Source organism: Dendropsophus ebraccatus, chromosome 8, assembly GCF_027789765.1.
Source record: "Dendropsophus ebraccatus isolate aDenEbr1 chromosome 8, aDenEbr1.pat, whole genome shotgun sequence".
NCBI classification, from domain to species: domain Eukaryota; kingdom Metazoa; phylum Chordata; class Amphibia; order Anura; family Hylidae; genus Dendropsophus; species Dendropsophus ebraccatus.
The window spans coordinates 57,137,073-57,156,879 of record NC_091461.1 but is presented as its reverse complement, the minus strand read 5'-3'; the positions used below and the strand labels follow the sequence as shown (position 1 = coordinate 57,156,879).

At 39.7% G+C, this 19,807-nt stretch overlaps 1 protein-coding gene across 5 annotated transcripts in view; it reads left to right on the top strand.

Annotated features, from left to right (window-relative positions):
• PPP3CB (protein phosphatase 3 catalytic subunit beta) overlaps window positions 1–19,807 on the top strand; it is a 58,594-nt gene that overhangs the window by 27,079 nt on the left and 11,708 nt on the right. For 3 of the 5 annotated variants that reach the window (XM_069980479.1, XM_069980475.1, XM_069980477.1), the window contains exons 2-11: window positions 580–780; window positions 2,881–3,005; window positions 8,105–8,216; window positions 9,374–9,519; window positions 9,736–9,875; window positions 9,955–10,032; window positions 10,116–10,210; window positions 10,453–10,578; window positions 11,439–11,516; window positions 17,969–18,053. In XM_069980479.1, coding sequence (XP_069836580.1) covers window positions 580–780; window positions 2,881–3,005; window positions 8,105–8,216; window positions 9,374–9,519; window positions 9,736–9,875; window positions 9,955–10,032; window positions 10,116–10,210; window positions 10,453–10,578; window positions 11,439–11,516; window positions 17,969–18,053 — 1,186 coding nt within the window. The remainder of the gene's footprint in view (window positions 1–579; window positions 781–2,880; window positions 3,006–8,104; window positions 8,217–9,373; window positions 9,520–9,735; window positions 9,876–9,954; window positions 10,033–10,115; window positions 10,211–10,452; window positions 10,579–11,438; window positions 11,517–17,968; window positions 18,054–19,807) is intronic. The other 2 variants (XM_069980478.1, XM_069980476.1) reach the window with 1 other exon arrangement.

Sequence of the window (19,807 nt, the reverse complement as noted above, 5' to 3'; positions counted from 1 at the left end):
TATGCAACTCACTCTTGGTGTGCCAACTCAATGTTTTTCTTGGATACTATTATCTACCCTATACTACTATTATCTGTGCTATACTATTGTTACATATCACAGGCTGTTATCCTGATCTCTTAGATTCCCTAGTTGCAAATCTGCATGGTGGTGCAATGGATATTACATCAGTACACATTTTTATCCCCTACCGTATAGAAAAGCATACCGTAATTGGCTATGCTTTTCTATGCAGTATCATGCTGCTATAGCAGATATACCGCATGGTATACAGTTTTTCACATGGGAGCCTATGGTTGGCTAATGCCTTTGTATGCCTATAGTGATATACCACTGGCTGTACTCCAACATATATGTTTGATGGGATAGAAGGCTTTTATTTAATGTGTATTGTGTCTTAACTGCGTCACATGGTACCTGGATAAGATTCAGGCCCCTGATTTTGTTGTGTACATATTGCCATATTGCATTTACTGTTTTTACATGTGTCTTCTGTTGGTAAGTTAGGTTTAGTCTTGTGCTTGTGTGTGTGTGTTTGTTAATTTGCATTTATTTAAAAAAAAAAATTTTGGATTGCAGCTGTCCCCTTCCCCCCAACACACCGATTAACATCTGAAGAAGTGTTTGATATTGACGGAAAACCCAGAGTGGATATTTTGAAGAACCACTTAATAAAAGAAGGCCGGGTAGATGAAGAAATTGCACTTCGGATTATCAATGAAGGTGCTGCAATTTTACGAAGAGAGAAGACGATGATAGAAGTTGAAGCACCTATAACAGGTAAAGTTTGTTTAACTTCTGCATGAACCAGAGGTACTTGGGGTATGTGCACACTGAGGGATAGGAATGGAAGAGGAAAGTTTTCTGCTTGTAATTTCCTCTTCAGCTCTGGCAGAATAGGTGCGTAGTGCAAGTGGAAATTCAAAACCCCAATGATTTCTATGGGATAGAGTTCGAATTCGAGGTGGAACATTCTGTGCGTAAATTCCACTGTGTGACCGACAGAGAGGAACTCCCATAGATTACAATGGTACATTGCTCTGTACATATTTTACGTGTGTAAAACTAAGCACAGATTCCGCTTAAAATTCCTTGTCTATTTCTTGGTTTGAACATACCCTTAGGGTAAGTTCCCATCTGACATTTTGATGGATTTTTTTTTTTTTTTTTTTTTTAAAGGGTCAGTCTGCCATTAAAAAGTTCCCTGTGATAATAAAGTTAGGCTAGGTTTACATCACGATTTTGCTATCAGTTTAATGTATACGTTCTAAGAAAAACAAGGATGCAAAAACAGACGGAAAAAACGGATGCTATTGTATGCCATACGTTTTGATCAGTTTTCCATTACCTATCAATTATCAATTTTGAAACATGCACAAAAATTTGGATAACCGTGTTTTTCTGTACGTTTTCCAAAATGGATACAGTGAGATGGATTGCAAAATTGTGATGTGAACTTAGCCTTATACAACTTTCTACTACACCTTTCTACTACACATTAGTCAGGAGTATGAAGACCTTCCCCCCTTTTTTTCAAATTATACTCAACACCGGAAGTTCTACTTCTTCCTTCCTATATCTTCACTGTTGACCCCCATTCTCTCGGACCGCCGCCATTTTGTGTTAATACTTTGTTGACACACATCAGCAGAGGGAGACTGGCCTGTTCCCCACAGAAATGGAACTCTCCCCTCTCTGATGCGTGGTCATGACCCATCCTGCAGCTATTGGCAGGATGTAGGAAGGGGGTGTGCATGAAAGCTAGGTGGTTGTTGGTAAGTGTGCTGAACAGAAGACACGTGGTGGGCGGGGGGGGGGGGGGGGGGTTATAGGAGAAGACCAATCTCAAACCTAGAAATAGAGCAACTTCCAGAGTGTGCTGCCAATTCAGGGTGAAATAAAACAAGGGAAATTGAAGCTGCAAATGAGTGCATGGTAATTATGTGCAACATAAAAGCCATGTATGATGTTTTGTTTTTTTCCTGGGTACCAATCAATTGAAATATTGCTATTAACCTACCAGACCTTGCTAATACTGCTAAGCACACACTGCCAAATATATGTCTATTCCTTGTGTTAATAAATTAATAGCGATATTTTAGCTGATTGGTTCCTTTTAAACTTATGATGTTTTTGTGATCAGTGGGTATCCTGAGAGCAGGGAATGACAAGTTAAGATAGGAATACTATTTCCAAAGGATTGTACTTGACCTACAATAGTGTATAGGATCATGATGTTTCTGCATGAATGTGCGGCCTAAGATTTAATAGTAGCACATTAGCTAAAGTGACACACTGCCATTTCTTCTTCACAACGTCATGTAAAAGAAAATGTGATTAATCAACTGAGGTCACCTTCTTCCATTGTGCCATGGCCCAGTACTGATGCTTGTGTGCCACTTGTAGGCACTTTTGGTCATAGACTAGTCAGGCAAGCTGGTATACACAGTGTGTTCTTTAACCTTTCTGTCATAGCCAGCAAAACCCCAACAGACATGATTTTTTTTTTTTAGAGATGCCCTGGGCCTCTCAACTTTAGAGACATAATTTTTCATTGATCAGAGTCCCAGTGCTGAGGTCCCCACTAATCGCTAAAAGGAAGCCGGAGAAGCTGCCATCTGAGCACTGTGCCCCTTCGTTTCTGCTCTCGTCATAAAAAAATCTCTGCTTTTCAAGCTCCTGACACCACCTATCAGAACTTCTGGCGCATCATAGTGACATGCCAAAAATTTGTAAAGATTATAAGTATCCTTTCAAGAGCTGACTGTTCACTTGCCTAAAATATATCACTTCACTTGCCAGAGGTTTTAATGTTGTTGTTACAGCTTTTTATATTTATTTATTGCCTCATCATTGACTTATTCTTAATTTTTATTGCAGTTTGTGGCGATATTCATGGGCAGTTCTTTGACTTGATGAAGTTGTTTGAAGTGGGAGGATCGCCAGCTAACACAAGATACCTCTTCTTGGGCGACTATGTAGACAGAGGGTATTTTAGTATAGAGGTAAAATACTTTTATTTATTTTTTTTACTAATAAATATATTACCTCAGTGTGGTTTGGGAGAATTCAACATTGACTGCATGTGGTGTTATCAAGATTAAACTTATCACACCACCTATAACCCCTGCAACAGGTTTTTAACCTCTTAGGGACATGCCCGCAAGAGGAGTTCAAAGCGGGGCCGCACAGCGACCCCGCTCTGAACTGCCGCAATCCCGTCTGTTATCTGCAGCACTGGACCGCGGCTATTAGCGGGAGCGGCCTGATCGCCGCTCTCGCTAATTAACACTGTTAGATGCAGCTGTCAAACATGACATCCCTGGTGTCTAGTGGCGGATCCTCCCCACGCGATGCGATCGCAGAGGGGGGGATCCCTTGGTCTTGCTGAGCCGGGCCTCAGCAACGTAATGACGCTGATCCCGGCTAGGTATTCTATTGCAATGGTCTGCAGCAGACCAATGCAATAGAGCACCGATCTCATGGATCTGTGCTGTATTATACAGCTACACTGATCTCTATGACAGATCAGTGTAGCTGTATTAGAAGTCCCCCAGGGGGACTTCAAATTAATGTAAAAGTGAAAGAAAAGAAGTGTTTTTATAAATACAAAACCCCCTCCCCTAATAAAAGTCTGAATCACCCACCTTTTCCATTTTATAAATAAAAATAAACAAACATGTTTGGTATCGCCACGTGCGTAATTGCGCGAACTATTGATTTAGCACATTCCTGATTTTGCACGGTAAACGGCTTAAGCGCAAATACCCGCCAAAGTGCAAAAACTGTGCATTTTTGGTCACATGAAATCCAGAAACATTGTAATGAAAAGCGATCACAAAGTCGCATATGCGCAATCAAGGTACCGATAGGTGAAAAAATGCAAGCGCTATGGCCTTTTAAACACAAGGAGGTAAAAACGAAAACGCAAAAACGAAAATTGGCGCCGTCCTTAAGAGGTTAAGGTCTGGTATTTTTTAGACAATAATAATTATGCATACAAATGAGTGCCATTTTGAATATAATTAGCAGATGTCAGCTGACCTGGGTGAATGGTGCATGGCAGGTCTCCTAGGTTCAATAAAAATGCCCAGTTTGCCTACTCACCATTTAAAACCTGAATTTATAAAACTTCAATAAATAAATAGGTCATACAGATCCCAAAATAGTATATTAAAGAAGCACAAGAGAAACGCACATAATCTTAGAAAATAGTGAGATGAATATATTCAATAATGGAGAATTAGATCGATCCCTTGAAGGCCAAAGAATTTTAAATGTGATACGTCCCAATTATGGACTGTACAAAAATGTACCCTTAGCACTACTTGTGTTCCGTGCTCCCTGCATACCTGAAAGGGGTTGCCTAGGAGCGTAAGACTTTAGCTGTCTTCTGCTCCCTGGACAAACCCCTTTAAATCACACATCTGACATGTTATGTTATCAACCACATTGCTGATTGTGTGTTTCTCATGCACCTTAATATGCTATTTTACAATCACTTTAAGGCCTATTTTTTAATGGGTGTTTAATAAATGTATATTTTGTATGGAGTATTGCATAACTGGACATTTCTGTTGAGCTGTTTTGCATATGTAGTGGGTTTTAGTAGGAATGTATGAGCTATAATTCAATGGAAAGCTTTTTTCAGAAAAAGAATACAGCAGGGCCTGATTGTTCAGACCTCCACAAACTCTAGATATAGCTGGGAGAAGCTTTCAGATGAGTGTTTCTCTCCCCAGTCCCTGTGATCAAGCTTGCAAGAACCTGGCTTTATCTAGAGATAAGTAAAGGACTGAACACTCAGACACTGACTGATCAATACTTTTGACATGTCTCTGTGAAAAAGTCACGGACACTTTAAATTGTAGCTGTTATAAACAAACCTCCTGATATCCTTCTGCAGCTCCGCCGCTGTGCTTCTTGTCTCTGTCAGCACCACCATTTTTATTCAGTTTGGTTAGAAAAAATACACCATACTCACCATCCCTACGATCGCCACTCCATTCGCCCGCCGTCCGCCTCACCGTCACCGCCGTCCGCCGTCCAGCGATGTCTCTGAATTCCGGGTCCTGGGGATGGAAGCGCATCACATTGGCTGGAGTGCATCACATGGCTTCCAGCAACCTCAGCCAATCAGGGCTAACAAAGCTGGAAGCCATGTGATGCGCTCCAGCCAATGAAAAGGCTGCTGGTGCGCATGTGCACCAGCAGCCTTTTCCGTCCCATTCACTCTCTATGAAGACGCCGAGGAGGAAGAAGACCCGGACCGCCCCCCGGCTCTGACGTCGTCGTCACCAGATGCCGCCCGGGAGAAGAGGACCGTGACGATCGTAATAGGTAATGTAAATATTCTTTAACTTCCGGGCGGGGGGTCGGGGGTACGAAAGTGGGGGAAGGGGGCCAGACCGGGTATTTAACCACATTACAAAGTTATATAACTTTGTAATGTGTGTTAAATAAGCTAAAAAATTTTTTCGTGGGAGTTGTCCTTTAAAGACCTCACTTGCCAGAATGCTAATATCCAATGCAATGCAGATGTTGAGCCAGTAGGGAATGCTTGAGGTTGTTCGGGTTTACGCTGCCGAATTTAAATGAAGTTCTGGGTTATATTAAAGAAAACTTACATTTAGGACTAGAGGAGTAATGTAATATTAGGCCAGTTAATCTTTTATGAAGATGATTTACAGATTATTATTCAACAAATGTTCCAAGGTAAACACACACTGTAAGCAGTATACATTTAAAATTCAGCTCTCCAATATTTGTTTCTGCCCATTACCATTTTCATGCTCTGTAATAGCATTCAGGGAATGTAGACACCTGAACACCCAGAGGCTAACAACCCTTAGTGACCTAACACTCTGATAGGGGTCATACATGTTAGATCAGGGATGTTAAACTGACAGACCTCAAGCTATTTCAAAACCACATTTCTCATCATGCCTAGACAGCCAACACTTTGGATATGTCTGTCCAGGAATGATGGGTATTGCAATTGTATAAACAGCTGGAGAGCCAGTTTGACACTCATGATGAACTTCAGTAGGACTGTTTGAGCATCTAATATGTATTAGCGTATGTGCACCCTATGGAATTAAGCGCGTAATTTCACGTGGAGTCCACCTGTCGGGTTCCGCTTCCAGTTCCGCCTGTTCCAATTGCAATCCGAGATCCGCCCAAAGAATTGACATGTTTAAAGGTTGTGTGTGTAATTTGTCTAAGCCTGGATTACCCCATTAATTGTTCTAAAACTTAAAGTGATACTGTCATGTAGTTTTTTTAGTTTTACATCTTTAAACATGTGTAAAGGGTTAATTTTGTATGTAGCATACCTTATTTTATATACTGTGTCACGGTGCTAGTTGAGGTAAAAAGTAATCTTTTATCCGTCCTAACTGCGCCACCAGGGCGGGGCTTGTCCTCCCTGCACCACTTAACTCCACCCACTTCTCTGGCGTGGACTCCGCCCCCATTGTGGCGTCATACCTGGTGGCTGCTCTGCTCTGCCGTTTCAAGTCGACCCTCAGCGCAGACAAATAGTTCACTGCGCCTGCGCATCACCACCACATTGATTTTCAGCCTTTGCGGCCACACTGACAGCTGCCACGGCAAGGCTATCTGTAGATGAACATCAGTGCCCCTCTGTGCCAGCGCCGCACAGCATCGCGGGCTGTGCGAGCGCAAGGCACAGCCTTCCAGGAACAGCCCACCATCACTGACAGAGTGCGCCTGCGCCAACTAGGAGGACAATGCAGGTGCAGGGAGCTATTTGTCTGCGCTGAGGACCGACTTGAAACAACAGAGCGGCCACAGGTATGATGTCACAATAGGGGCGGAGTGCATGCCGGAGAAGTGGGTGGAGTTAAGTGGCGCAGGGAGGACAAGCCCCACCCAGGTGGCACAGTTAGGACTGGATAAAAGATCACTTTTTACCTCAACTAGCACCGTGACACAGTATATAAAATAAGGTATGCTAAATACAAAATTAACCCTTTACACATGTTTAAAGATGTAAAATTGAAAAAAACTACGTGACAGTATCACTTTAAAACCAATCATAAGGGAAGCTATCAGCAATGATGATATCTCCCTACAGTCGTCTTTTGTTTGTCGGTTTCAAGAACTTTGATGGAAAAAAAAAGCAAAACGTAAGTGAGCCTATTAGGATCACTCGGGTGTTCCCCAACCCCCCAGTGCACAGTTTGGCCAGCCTGCCACCTCCATTGGTCACACCTACCTAAAGACTGGCCTGCTTATGCATAATTGAATATATATATAATTATAGACTTGACCAACGGAGGTGGTGGGTTGACTGAACGGTGCCCTGGGGAGCCAAGGAATGCCCCCAGTGATCCATCTTTTAAAATTTATTATTCAAAGGGGTATTCCGGGCTGGGGTTATTTTTAGGGTATGGCGGAGGAGGGGGTGGAAAAAGAGGCCACCGGTTACTTACCTCCCCAGTTCCAGCACCAAGTCCCGGATCTTGCTGCCCCATTCTTCTGTCCCCTGGCCACTTCCTGGTCTGAGCTGCGGCTTGAAATGTGATGTTTCAAGGCAGCTCAGCCATTCAGCGGTCCTAGTGGAGTCCCACTTCGGTCGCTGAATAGCTGAGCTACCTTAAGACGTCACATCTCAAGCCGCAGCTCAGACCAGGTAGCGGCTGTGGGACGGAAGAACGGGGTGGCGCGATGCAGGTCCCGGGACTGGATCCTCAGAGGTAAGTGACCGGCGGCCTCTATTTCCACCCCTTTTCCGGCCATACCCTAAAAATAACCCCAGCCCGGAGTACCTCTTTGAGTTCTCGAAAACAGTGGGATGAGGTACGTGGCTGCAAGTAGATCGCATCAGGTTTGTACATACCCATCTGTAAATTGTTTTTTTTTTACAAATCGGACACAGTTACATCCTTTACCTTTATCTTTCATACTTTTGTTTTTGGACAATCCCAGATTTCAAAAGTCCATGAAATTTTAGTTGAGACAACCACATGAATCAGTGGATATTGTAGATGGTGCAGTGGTTATGATGTAGTGAAAAGGTGCTGGTCATTATGTGTAGAAATAAAAGAAAAAAATTCTGTTGTCTTTTTGTTCCCAACAGTGTGTGTTATATTTATGGGTTCTGAAGATTCTGTACCCCAATACGCTCTTTCTTTTGAGAGGCAATCATGAATGCAGGCACCTTACAGAATATTTCACTTTTAAACAAGAATGTAAGTAGACTTTACTAACTTAAAAGTAAACCTTTGTGTATTCTCCTGTGTAGTGTGGTTATTGGTCTCCTGTAACAGACATGCATAACCTGTGACTCATGACACCTTTCTGTGTAACATATTGTGACTGTCTCTCCTTAGTACATATTTGCAGTGAATGCTATCAAAGTTCTCTGTCTACTGCTCTGGTGGGGTGTATGTTGCATATGCTTCTGAGATAGCTTGCAGGTTGATTCTATTGGGCAATGAATGAGGACAAGAAGCAATATTACCATGCAACATTATTACATTCCAAATTGCCGTCTAGCTCCAGTCTTACCCAAACCTCCAAGGTGTCTTATACATAGTGTTTCCTTTCTCTGCAGCTCTGGAACAGGCTGTGTGATGTCTCTTTTCAGAAATAATTAATTTCAGTAGACAGGGATAACAATGTTTTTACTGTATAAATGTACGTTGCTTAAAGGGGTTGTTGTACCATAAACATTTGTGGCTAAGTGATTGCAGGTGATTTGACAGCTGGGACCCATCTGACCTGACAAAAGGGGTCCATGTCTTCCATTGGAAGAGAGCAGTGTTACTGTATGTATACTTCTGTTCGTTCATTGTGAACCACCATAGATAGTTGGGTTGTGTACTTGGCTATGTTTGGTGGCTTGCATTGAGAATGAATGGTGTGGCCGTGTGCGTTCATGGCTGCTGCTCCATTGGTAAACATGAGTGCCCATTTTCAAGATTGCAGGGGGTCAGATCCTAGTCGGACATCTATCTGTGCATAGGGATTGGTGAGACAACCACTTTTAATATGTGTATGTGTGTATATATATATATATATATATATATATATATATATATATATATATATATATATATATATATATATAATAATATGGTACTTGACAAAAGTGGGAGTGAATCCAAACATAAACCATTTTACAGAACCGTCTTATGAATGCATTTTGCATAATACAGCCAAGTGTCTTGGCTCCACCGCCGGTTTTCTGGCCTGAATGTACAGAATCATTGATAACATACTGTATTTTAACCCATGCATAACATTAAATATATTGAGATAACCGTAACTGAAACTTAGAGTTGTGAAACTTGGCTTTTGTTCTCTTTTAGTGCCAGAACACTAAACTATTATGTTTTGTTTCTAGGTAAAATAAAATATTCAGAAAGGGTTTATGAAGCCTGTATGGAAGCATTTGATTGTCTTCCCTTAGCTGCACTTTTAAATCAACAATTTCTTTGTGTCCATGGAGGACTGTCTCCAGAAATACACACATTAGATGACATTAAAAGAGTGAGTATCTCCATAATATGCAATTGAGGATGAAGGTTTTTTTTTCTTATATTAAAAACAAAAGTCAGCGTTTCCAGTGCTGCAAAAAAATAACCATTCCTAAAGCACCTTTGGCTGTTTTGCCTGATATAACCTAATATTAGCACTGTAACTGATCAATAAATGTTTATATTTGCCAACAGTATTGTAACATTATGCATTCTGTTATGGTTGTAGTTAGACAGGTTCAAAGAACCCCCAGCATTTGGCCCTATGTGTGACTTGTTGTGGTCAGACCCTTCAGAAGATTTTGGTAATGAGAAGTCACAAGAACACTTCAGTCATAACACAGTCAGGGGATGCTCCTACTTTTATAGGTTTGTGAGTTCTTAAAAATATTTATTGTCCATACAGCCTTGTACTGAATATCATATAGTTATTTCCTATTGCTTTCAGTTACCCAGCCGTTTGTGAGTTTTTGCTGACTAACAACCTGCTGTCCATCATCAGAGCGCATGAAGCACAAGATGCTGGGTAAGACTTTCATTTTGATTTTTACCACTAGGTTTGTCACGCTTGTTCTCATTTTTTATATTTGTATTTTCTTGTTATTTCAGTTATCGAATGTACAGAAAAAGTCAAACAACGGGGTTTCCTTCTTTAATAACGATATTTTCAGCTCCTAACTACTTAGATGTCTATAATAATAAAGGTATGCCTATAGTCCCCCCCCCATTCATTTCAGTGATGTGTATATTTTTTTTAAATGTGCAAAATGACAAAAAGCATTGCTCACCTAGATCCATTATTATAGCATTTGTTCCTAATACAATGTTCTTCTGATGCTGGCTCCTTCCTGACCAGTTAACAATAAAAATCTAAAATGAATTGCTTTTTTATGGTTCATTTTTAGGGGGTTACGGCCTCTAATGCTTTCCCTCACTCACATTACAGCTGCTGTATTAAAATATGAAAATAATGTGATGAATATCCGACAGTTCAACTGCTCACCGCATCCATACTGGCTGCCAAACTTTATGGACGTCTTCACTTGGTCCTTGCCATTTGTAGGCGAAAAAGGTATACCTGTGATTTCTGTGTAGTATTATTTGTGAGAAATATTTAAAATAGGTAAAACTGTATTGCATCTATCCTGTCATCTGTTTTGAGATATGCACCATCTAAATGCTAAATGGTTGGTCATAAAACAAGTAGAACAAAATGGGCCGCACCATTTATGGTAACTTTCACAGGTTGGAATGCAATGTAGCTAGATAAGATGATCCACTGATCAAAAACAGTATGCTATTGAGTTATGAAAACTTGGACACCAAGGCTATGTTACCACCCTGTCATTTTGCATACGTCTTTTTGGACGGCCATTTTTTTATTATGGCCGTAAATGATGATGATCATTATTTGCAGCCATAATTATTAAAAGATGTGTGAGCATAGCCTTATGGGGAGGTTCTTTGTGTATCTCCAAAGAATAAAGAAATTTCCTTTTTCATATTATGAGGTCTGTCCAGAAATTATCTAGCCATTGTTCATATAATGAAAGGCAAGTAGCTTTACTATACCAGTTGGGATGCTAGATGCTGTCTACTTGGTGTCATATGTCTTTAAATCGCCTTTAAAAGGAGAGAGAGATTTCACACCATGAGGGAAATTTAGGAAAATAAAACAAGTCGTATTAGAGAGATGCCGACAGACGATGTTGCAGAGTGTTTTGTGGAGAATTTTGTGAGGTTTCCAAGCTCTTCTCTTACATGTTGAGTTTAATGTGCAGCTTTTTTGCTTTCATGAAAAGACCTCCATCAGCTTTTCACTTAAGGAAGTTCAATTGCTAGTTTAAGGGTCCTTTAATACGTAAAGATGTTTTTTTGTGTAATGACTTGTAACTGCTATGGTCAATTCCCTTTTCTTTTTTCCTTAAACAGTAACAGAGATGCTTGTGAATGTTCTGAGTATTTGCTCAGATGATGAGTTAATGACAGAAGGAGAAGACCAGTTTGACGGTAGGAACTTTGTAACATTCTTAGTTGCCTGTCTTCATGTATTACCGCCATAGAATACATATACCCTGACACAAAGGGCAGCACCATAATTTATCTTATAAATATCCACAGTTACAATTTTCATATGAAAACAAAGTTGTTTATTTTATTTCTTTGGAACGTAAAATGTCTGTTCAGTGAAAAATTATAGTGTGAGGTATGAAGTTTTTGTATCTGAATAGACCCAAACCAGAAGTTTTCCATAAACAGGATAAAGACTTTCCAATTGTCTTTTTAGTGTGTCATTTAGTTTTATTAGAATATCACCACATTGGGAGCATGTGATCTGACATTGCTTCACACTGTAAATGAGCTGGCATCTTATTATTCCTATCTTAGAAAGTGATGGCAGGTCACTAGGATATGACCTGTGGGATACACACACCAATCCCAAGAATGAGAGGGCTGCGGTACTTATCATTCTCAGGATTGGTTGGGGGTTCCAGAGGGTAAACCTCCACCATCATAAAGTGATTGCATACCCTAGTGATACGGGAGACCCCTTTAAAGCTGGCCATGACATTGAAAATTTCTCTCATGCCTTTCTGATCTACTGGCAGTTGCCATCTGTGGGGATTGTTTGGAACAGGATGATGTGCAAAGCTGTCTGTTGGCGCAGCACTGATCTTAAAATTATTATTATGTTATGTTAGCTTCAGAAATGTGCAGAAAGTCCTGAGGGCTGACAGTCTGGATAGATGTACTCATTTATTTCTAGTTTAGTGTGGTCACATTTCTTTTCCTGGACAGCAACATTTCTGACTAGAAACTGACGCTGTGCTGTACTTCAGTTTAGTCTCTTTGTGTCTTTTCTTAAATTAAGAGTTATGGCTTCTAGAAGTTGAGGAGGAAAACCTGAAAATCCAAAACCAAACATTAGCTTGGTTTTCAGGGTATAGAGGGTAATTTTTAGGATTCCAGCTCATGAACTCCCTCTGTGTAATCTTCTTTATGACAAAATTACTTGTCATTTGTTTTACATTTGTCTTTGCAATTTGATATGAAACGCTATGTGATTAAATCGCAAAGTTCTAGTGACTGGTAAATAAATCAGAAATCATTATTGTAGGCAAATCCGATTCATGCTTTAGTTTTATTCCTCTCAAACTATTTTAATGAGCAAGAGCGTCCTCCACCGCTGCTGTTTCAGCTTTGCTGTGGAATTAAAACTTTTTGGATTTCCTTTGGATATGTTCATTTGATTCATAGGAAATATGGTACGAAAATGAAGTGCAAAATCCCTTATGCTGTTGTCTTAGTATCGGATGCAGCTAGAAATGCCCTCCCTTCCATTGATGAGTACATAAGTTCCTTCTGCATGTTTTCTATAAAAAATATCAAGGCTGCATTCTGAAATGATCTTTCTGCACCCCCCTGATATTTACCACACTCATTTTACAAGGGGACTCATGTAGCAGCAAGGTCAGACGTTACACTTTTCTTTTTTGACATGATGGCAGGAAAATAAACAGATTGAATGCCAGATATGTTGTATGACGAACACCAACAGCACCTGACTGACCCTAGTGACTAGAATGGGATCTGCTGGGTTCCACTGTACATCTATGGTTCTGACAAGAAGAATTGCTCAGCATGCAGCACTTTTCCTCCTGTCAGTATGACAGTGAAAAGTGCAGATGTGAACGAAGCCTTTTACTTTAACTTTTGTAAACCTATTGCTGTTTATTTAGCACCAAAATAAAGAGGGAAATGTAAGGTTTTTTTTCTGATATAATTTCAGTTTGTTACATCTACAGTGAGAACACACTTGTAATTTTGTCATTTTTAATTCTTGGATATTTTTTCCTCAGAAATGTATCTTTTCTGCTTTTTTTTGTCAATTTAACAATTTTACTATGCACCAGATAAAGGGATTTTCAGAGACCGTCATATTGAAGGCCTATTCCTAACTGAGCACTAATTGTGTTTTAAAAGGGACTGACTCCTGACAGCTGATTGAATGAGCCATAATACTACAGACTCTTTATTGTTTACTAGTTACAGCTCTAAACATTTTGTAGTGACTGTGTCCAGTACTTCAGCACAGTCCTATTCACACAGCTAGAAATGAACTGCCTAGAGCTGCAGTATGCCATGCATAGCTGCCACCAAATAGAAGGATCTGTGCCGGGTTAAAGAGAACCGGTCATCAGTTTTGCACAGCCAGAACCATAAATCATCAGGGCCTTCTGTGTTTGCTTTCCTTGCCCCACCAACCTTACAGGGGTTGTCAAGACATAAAGTGTGGTTGCACCTCTCCTCTCTTGTGTATTTCGCAGCTCAGTTCCATTAAAGCTGAATTGCACCACCACACACATCCTGTTTTTGCAGTAAAGTAGCTGTGCTTTTTGTTATCTTGGACAACCCCTTTAATTGTTAGATCCCTCCCTATTTAGATATAGGTAGAGATCAGTCAATCAAGGCTGACAGAGCAGGAATTGCCCCTATGACTCGTGGTTCAGGCAGCATGAAAGTGATGACCAGTTTCCAGTGAGGAGGCAGCTAATTCATGGCACTGCCGACAGTCAGGCTCACCCTGATCTGAGATGAACAGCCAAGGATAGGCCATCCATATCACAGTCCTGGAAACCCCCTTTAAAGATCTGCGGTAATCATTTCCACGGTTGTTACTTTTAAAAATGTATTCTTCTTGCCATCAGTATTTGGGTCTTTTTCCTTTTTCTTATGAAGAATGAGAGAATGTGATCACTAGGATATTAATCTTATGAGCTACTGTAGCTAGCTTAACTGCTCTGTGTAAACCTTCGGATCACAGTATAAATCGATGTGCCCATAGCTACCTTATGCCTATCTGTGAAGTGTAGAATGATCTAGCATTCTGATCCATATATATAAAGCCAGTGAAAAATTGTGTTCAGCTGGAATTAATTTAGTTTGGGCAGAAACAAAGTCCCCAGTTCGACCATTCCCTGTACAATGCACCGCTCTGTCTCTGTAATACATTCACACTTTCTGGTGCAATATTGTAAACCACAAATGCCTGCTTGACTTGCTGTGCTGGAGTATTATGCTTATTATATTCCTTTGTGCTACCACATTTCTTTATTTGCTTCATGATTAGTGTACTGTGATCTGCATTTACCATGTTACTCTACTGAACAAGTATTTGCATTGCTAGACTAGTAACCATTTCATCACTGCACAGAATTGAACAAGAACCTTTTCATTTTCGTTCTTATGTCCCCATTTCCATTCGGCCTGTCTTTGTATATTTTTATGCAGTCTGCCCTCTACTTTTCCATTTTACAATAGCAGGCAAGTGACGCAGGCTGTCATAATGCTTTATTGAAACACATTGGGTGCGTTTTTTTTTTAATTAAAGTTATTCCGTGATCCGAAATCTTGCGCTGCTGATGGCATGTTAAATTCTTAACCTTTATACTGTCTAGATATATGTATCTTTATTAGATATTCTCTACTTAACCCCACTGCTAAGTTCTAGTAACACCCCTAACAGCACGTTGATGGCTCTGTGGCCATAAAGGGGTTAACAGTCTGAAATACATGTGCCCTGCATCAAGCTCAATATCTATATATTTATTGCCATCTTTAAAAGAGTCCCAGAGTTGCAGCTTCCCTGTCTCCCTTTTTTTTCTTCCTTTTTTTGCCAGTCCACCCTCATTCTTGCTGCTGCCAAGTAAAATATCTTTTTTTTATTTGTCTCACTCACCTATTTCTCCATCGTTCACTTCCTTTTTTTCTGGACTCTCCATCTGAAGAACGACTCATATATGGCAATAGAAAAGGTACAGACCAGACAGAGCACCATTGTTTTGAAATATGACTTCCCAGTTTTTTTGAAGTTGCTACACAACACATTTAAATGATGTTACATGTCAGTTATTACGTGTAGCATTTTTTTGTTTCATTTTCTTCCTTTCTAAGCATTTTTTCTTTTACTTTGTCGCTCACACTTTTTGACCGCGAGCATTTGGATATAGTTTGCGTTTTGCATCGTCAGAAGTCATATTCCTAGACATCTGTCTTTCTGTGCATGGCATTTTCTCTTCTATGTTTCTTTCCATTCCTTCCATTCGTAGAGTCCATCCTCTTTGTCCGTATCTAACACTTCGTATCGTGGGCCCTGCATGATGACCGGGGGGACATTTTCATTTGTGTGTGTGTCACTTAATGCTTCATGGTTGTAGTACTTGCCATCTTTTTTTTCCTTTTTACATTTCTGCATGTGATGTGTTTCCAAACAATACTATCACTTTTAGATTGTGTGAGATATTCTTGGGAGGGAGCCTGGATGTGTTGCTGCTGTGTCAGTCTAGGATGAGTGATGTAATTGCGATTGTATAGTTTGTTAATAATTAATGTAGACCCCTGTAGCCAAATGCAATATGTCATTTATCTATTGTAGGTCTTAATACATGCTTTTTCTATTTAGGTATTGTTAAAAAAAAAAAACAACAGGATAATATGATCCTTAATAATATTAATAGTCTGGGCATACTGTGAACAGGGTCTTCCCTTTTTTTGCATTAAAAAAAAATTTCTTGGCATTATGAGAATGCTAGGAGCATTTATTAGTTATGGAAGTATTCCTGACTTGGGCGTTTGAGTGAGGCCTTATTCACACAGAAGAAGAGGAGGCTGAATATTCAGCCTCAGAATCCACATCTCAAACCCACACATTTTTGTGGCATGGCTTTTCAAATTAAAATTGGTTGTCCAGGGAAAACAAAAATTAGCTTCATGCTGCACTCTCCTGAAATCCGGTGGTCTTTGTCTTCCGGGGTCCTGTGACATCCCATGCCCATAGGAACTGCCTCGCTCAGCCAATAAGTGACTAAGGCGAGACAACACTTTGGCCATTGGTTGAGACAGCAAGTCCTTTGAAGCTGGGATGTCACAGAACTCGGAAAAAGCGGCGACAAGATATGGACTAAGAGCATATGGGGAAGAAAGAAGATGTGTTTAAATTTATAGCAATCCCAGATGTGAAGCAAGTTTACCCCAGACAGCCCCTTAAATTTATGCCAAAGTGGCATTTCCTTAATTTTGGTGTCCCTGTTTTGAAGACACTTCAGTGCATGTTAAAGGCCTCTTACCATTGCAGTCAAAGATGCTGATTTGGATGCAAAAAGTCACAATTAGTGTCCAGATTCCGTGCTGCATTTTGCTATGTAAACAATCCCTAATAATAATTCTCAGAAATGACACTGCAAGGCATGTCCATTTTAGTACTTGTTTTCCCTGTTAATCGGCAATGCTGGAGCATCTTTTCTTTAAACTCTACTTGTTTCTCTTGGAAATGTGTGACCAAATTGGCAACTGGTTGTTGCTATTCTCCTTGTCTCATGTGGCACTGGTTGAATGTTGTGAGTTTGTACAGTGAATGAAAGCAAGAAATGTCCAAATGTTATATAGGAGCATAGAGGAAAAGCCCAATGAGCTTGGAGATATTCTTTGTCTGGATAAGTAAATATATGACTTCCTAGGCATATTTGTCCTTGTCCAGCAAACTTATTGTATGCAGTGGGAGACCAATTTTGGCTGAGTATCCTTTTTTTTCCTCTAAATTTAAACGTTTTCGACATGTAGTCGGTCTAGTGAAATGTGTACACCACAATACAGCAAAAACTTATGCTCTGATATTTTTCTAACAGATTGTGCATGTTTTAAAATAGCCTTTAACAAGCCGTGTGGCTTGGGGGCAATGTTGTATAGGCTGGATACACCTCATTATTTGCTCCTTAGGAACTGTGTTCCTAGAGGAGAATAACTACTGTTTCCCTCAATGTATGTAAGGACCTAAACACTTATGTTTAGTGCCATATAACCATTCTATATGAAGCTTTGATGCAGCCATGTACGTGACCCCTTATAATCCTGTGATGCACATTAATTTTAATAAAGGTGAATGTTTAATTGAATCCCCGGGGAATTTAGTTTTAGTTCCGTTTAATACTAATAAGAGGAAGTGTTTCCACCTACAATTTTGTTAAGTCCTTAGAATGGGTGAGTAGAATAGAGTAGTTTTTTATTTTCCCCCCTCCAGAAAAGACGGTTGCTCATAGCTGTATGTTCCATGTAGTCCTCTCCACATACATTTCTGTGCTTCTCAAGGATCATGCAATGTTGTAACACTCCAGCCTTGTTTTCTGATTGTCACCTCCTCACATTTACAATCTACAATTGAGTGAAGCTCTTTAACAGCAAGAATGGACTCCCCATCCCCCCACCTGCAGTTCAGCAGTCATTTTTTGCTCTGGTTTGTTTTATATTTTGCTTTTATCAGTGTCCTTAACCAAAATGATTGTAAGTTTGTAAAAAACAAACTTTAAAAAGTGTGTGGTGGTGTGTTTCAATTCGTGAAAGATTTGTTGCACTGTTCTGTGAATTGCCAATTCCTGAGCTTGAGATTTTTCTTATTCCATTGAAAGTAGGTACAGCTGCAGCTCGTAAAGAAATCATCAGGAACAAAATACGGGCAATCGGAAAGATGGCGCGAGTCTTCTCTGTGCTCAGGTAAGTGGTAATGTCTTTCTAATGTGGTGAAAATATCACAATGCGATAATCACAATAATAATTTACAAGTTTCTTTGTTAACATACTTAGAACTAAATTGTCTGTCTGCAGTTCTCAAACCCAAATGTGGGAACACACCCTTTACCAATAAAAATAGATATGTGATATATCAATACATATGTTAGTTTTCTGTAGCAGTTCAGAAGTCACAGTAATAGAGGAGCAGAAAACTCTTGCCACGGTGCTAATTTATTTACAATGTGTGTAACAATATAGTGGGAATAACAACTTTATTTGCACCAGTAGATAGCAGTCCATAGGGTGTATACTCGTGGGTTATAGGGTACACCCTGTACCTTAGATTCTGCTTCACTTATTGCAACAATCTTATAAGAAGCATAGAAAGAGGTTACCATGTGATGGGTGCCCTTTTCATAGTTCCCATCACTTGGCTGTTATGATTCCTTTGGCTCTTGCTCAACGTGTTTCCTGTGCATTCATTCACAATCATCAGGAGCTGGTGAGCGTTGTACGTTAGGTACATCTGCACGGCTTTGATGTCGGCTGTACGCTATGTCGAACACAGCCTTTTCCCCCAACAGGTGTCATAGGCAAAGGTTTACCAATTTATAGAGGTTCAATAAGGACCCATGTACTCCTGTCAATGTCCCCATCTTTTAAAAAATAAATTAAAAATTTTAAATCACTCCCTTTCCCATTTTTATATATAAAACACATAAAAATAGTCATAATATATATCGTAGCTTGTGTAATTGTCCAATCTAGGAAATATAACAATAGTGTTCCTTTACAATGAACGATGTAAACAAAAAAGCAAAGCACCAGGATTGGTCTTTTTTTGTTACATTTTATAGCAGAAAAAAGAGTAATTAAAACGTCCCATCGACACAAATAGGATACTAATAAAAACTAGAGTTCATGGCACTAAAAATAAGACCCCCAAACAGCCCTATAGGTTTAAAAATAAATGTGCTAGGTCTCTTACTTAGAAGACGAGGAAGAAAAAATGTAAATGCAAAAATTTTAATTGGAGTGGTCCTTAAGGCTAAAATTCACCGTGACCTTAAGGAGTTAAAATATAATAGACAACCTGTAGGTTAACTGATATTTCACAGTGTGCTGTTAAGGTCTTCATGCACTTTATACTATTGTTGGTGAACGGCGGCTTCAGCAGTCAGTTTAAAATGTATGTGACTCATCCAACTATCGACAGATGAGGTCAGTAGAGGTGGGGGTCGGACATGAAGGAAAAAAAGGGTGCATTTTCTTTTTTTCTTTTTTTTCTTTTTTTTTTTCATTTGCTTTACTTTATATGGAGATTTTTTTTATACAGTGCACAGATATAGCATTTAACAGCTAACAAAAACTTGTGGTTTTAGACGTTATTGTGCGTTATTTACTGGTGAAATAAATCTATATTACTTTTGACCTGTAAATGTCTCATGCCCACTACCCACATGCAGACAAAAACACTCTGAATTTCAGTGGCTGAAGAAGTTGGATGCAGCTTATTTGTCTCATTTGTCACTAATGGTTGCTTTATGTTTATTTTTAATGGCATTATGTTGTGCTCTCATGGCACAACAATGACACCATGGCTGTGTATGCGATCACATGCAGTATATTTTATTATGTTAAAAAGGGTATTTCAACTGCATAGTTTAAGAAAAGACATTGTTTACTTGTGGCTTCTCTAATATTGTTTAAGGGTGCGTTCACACGTACAGGATCTG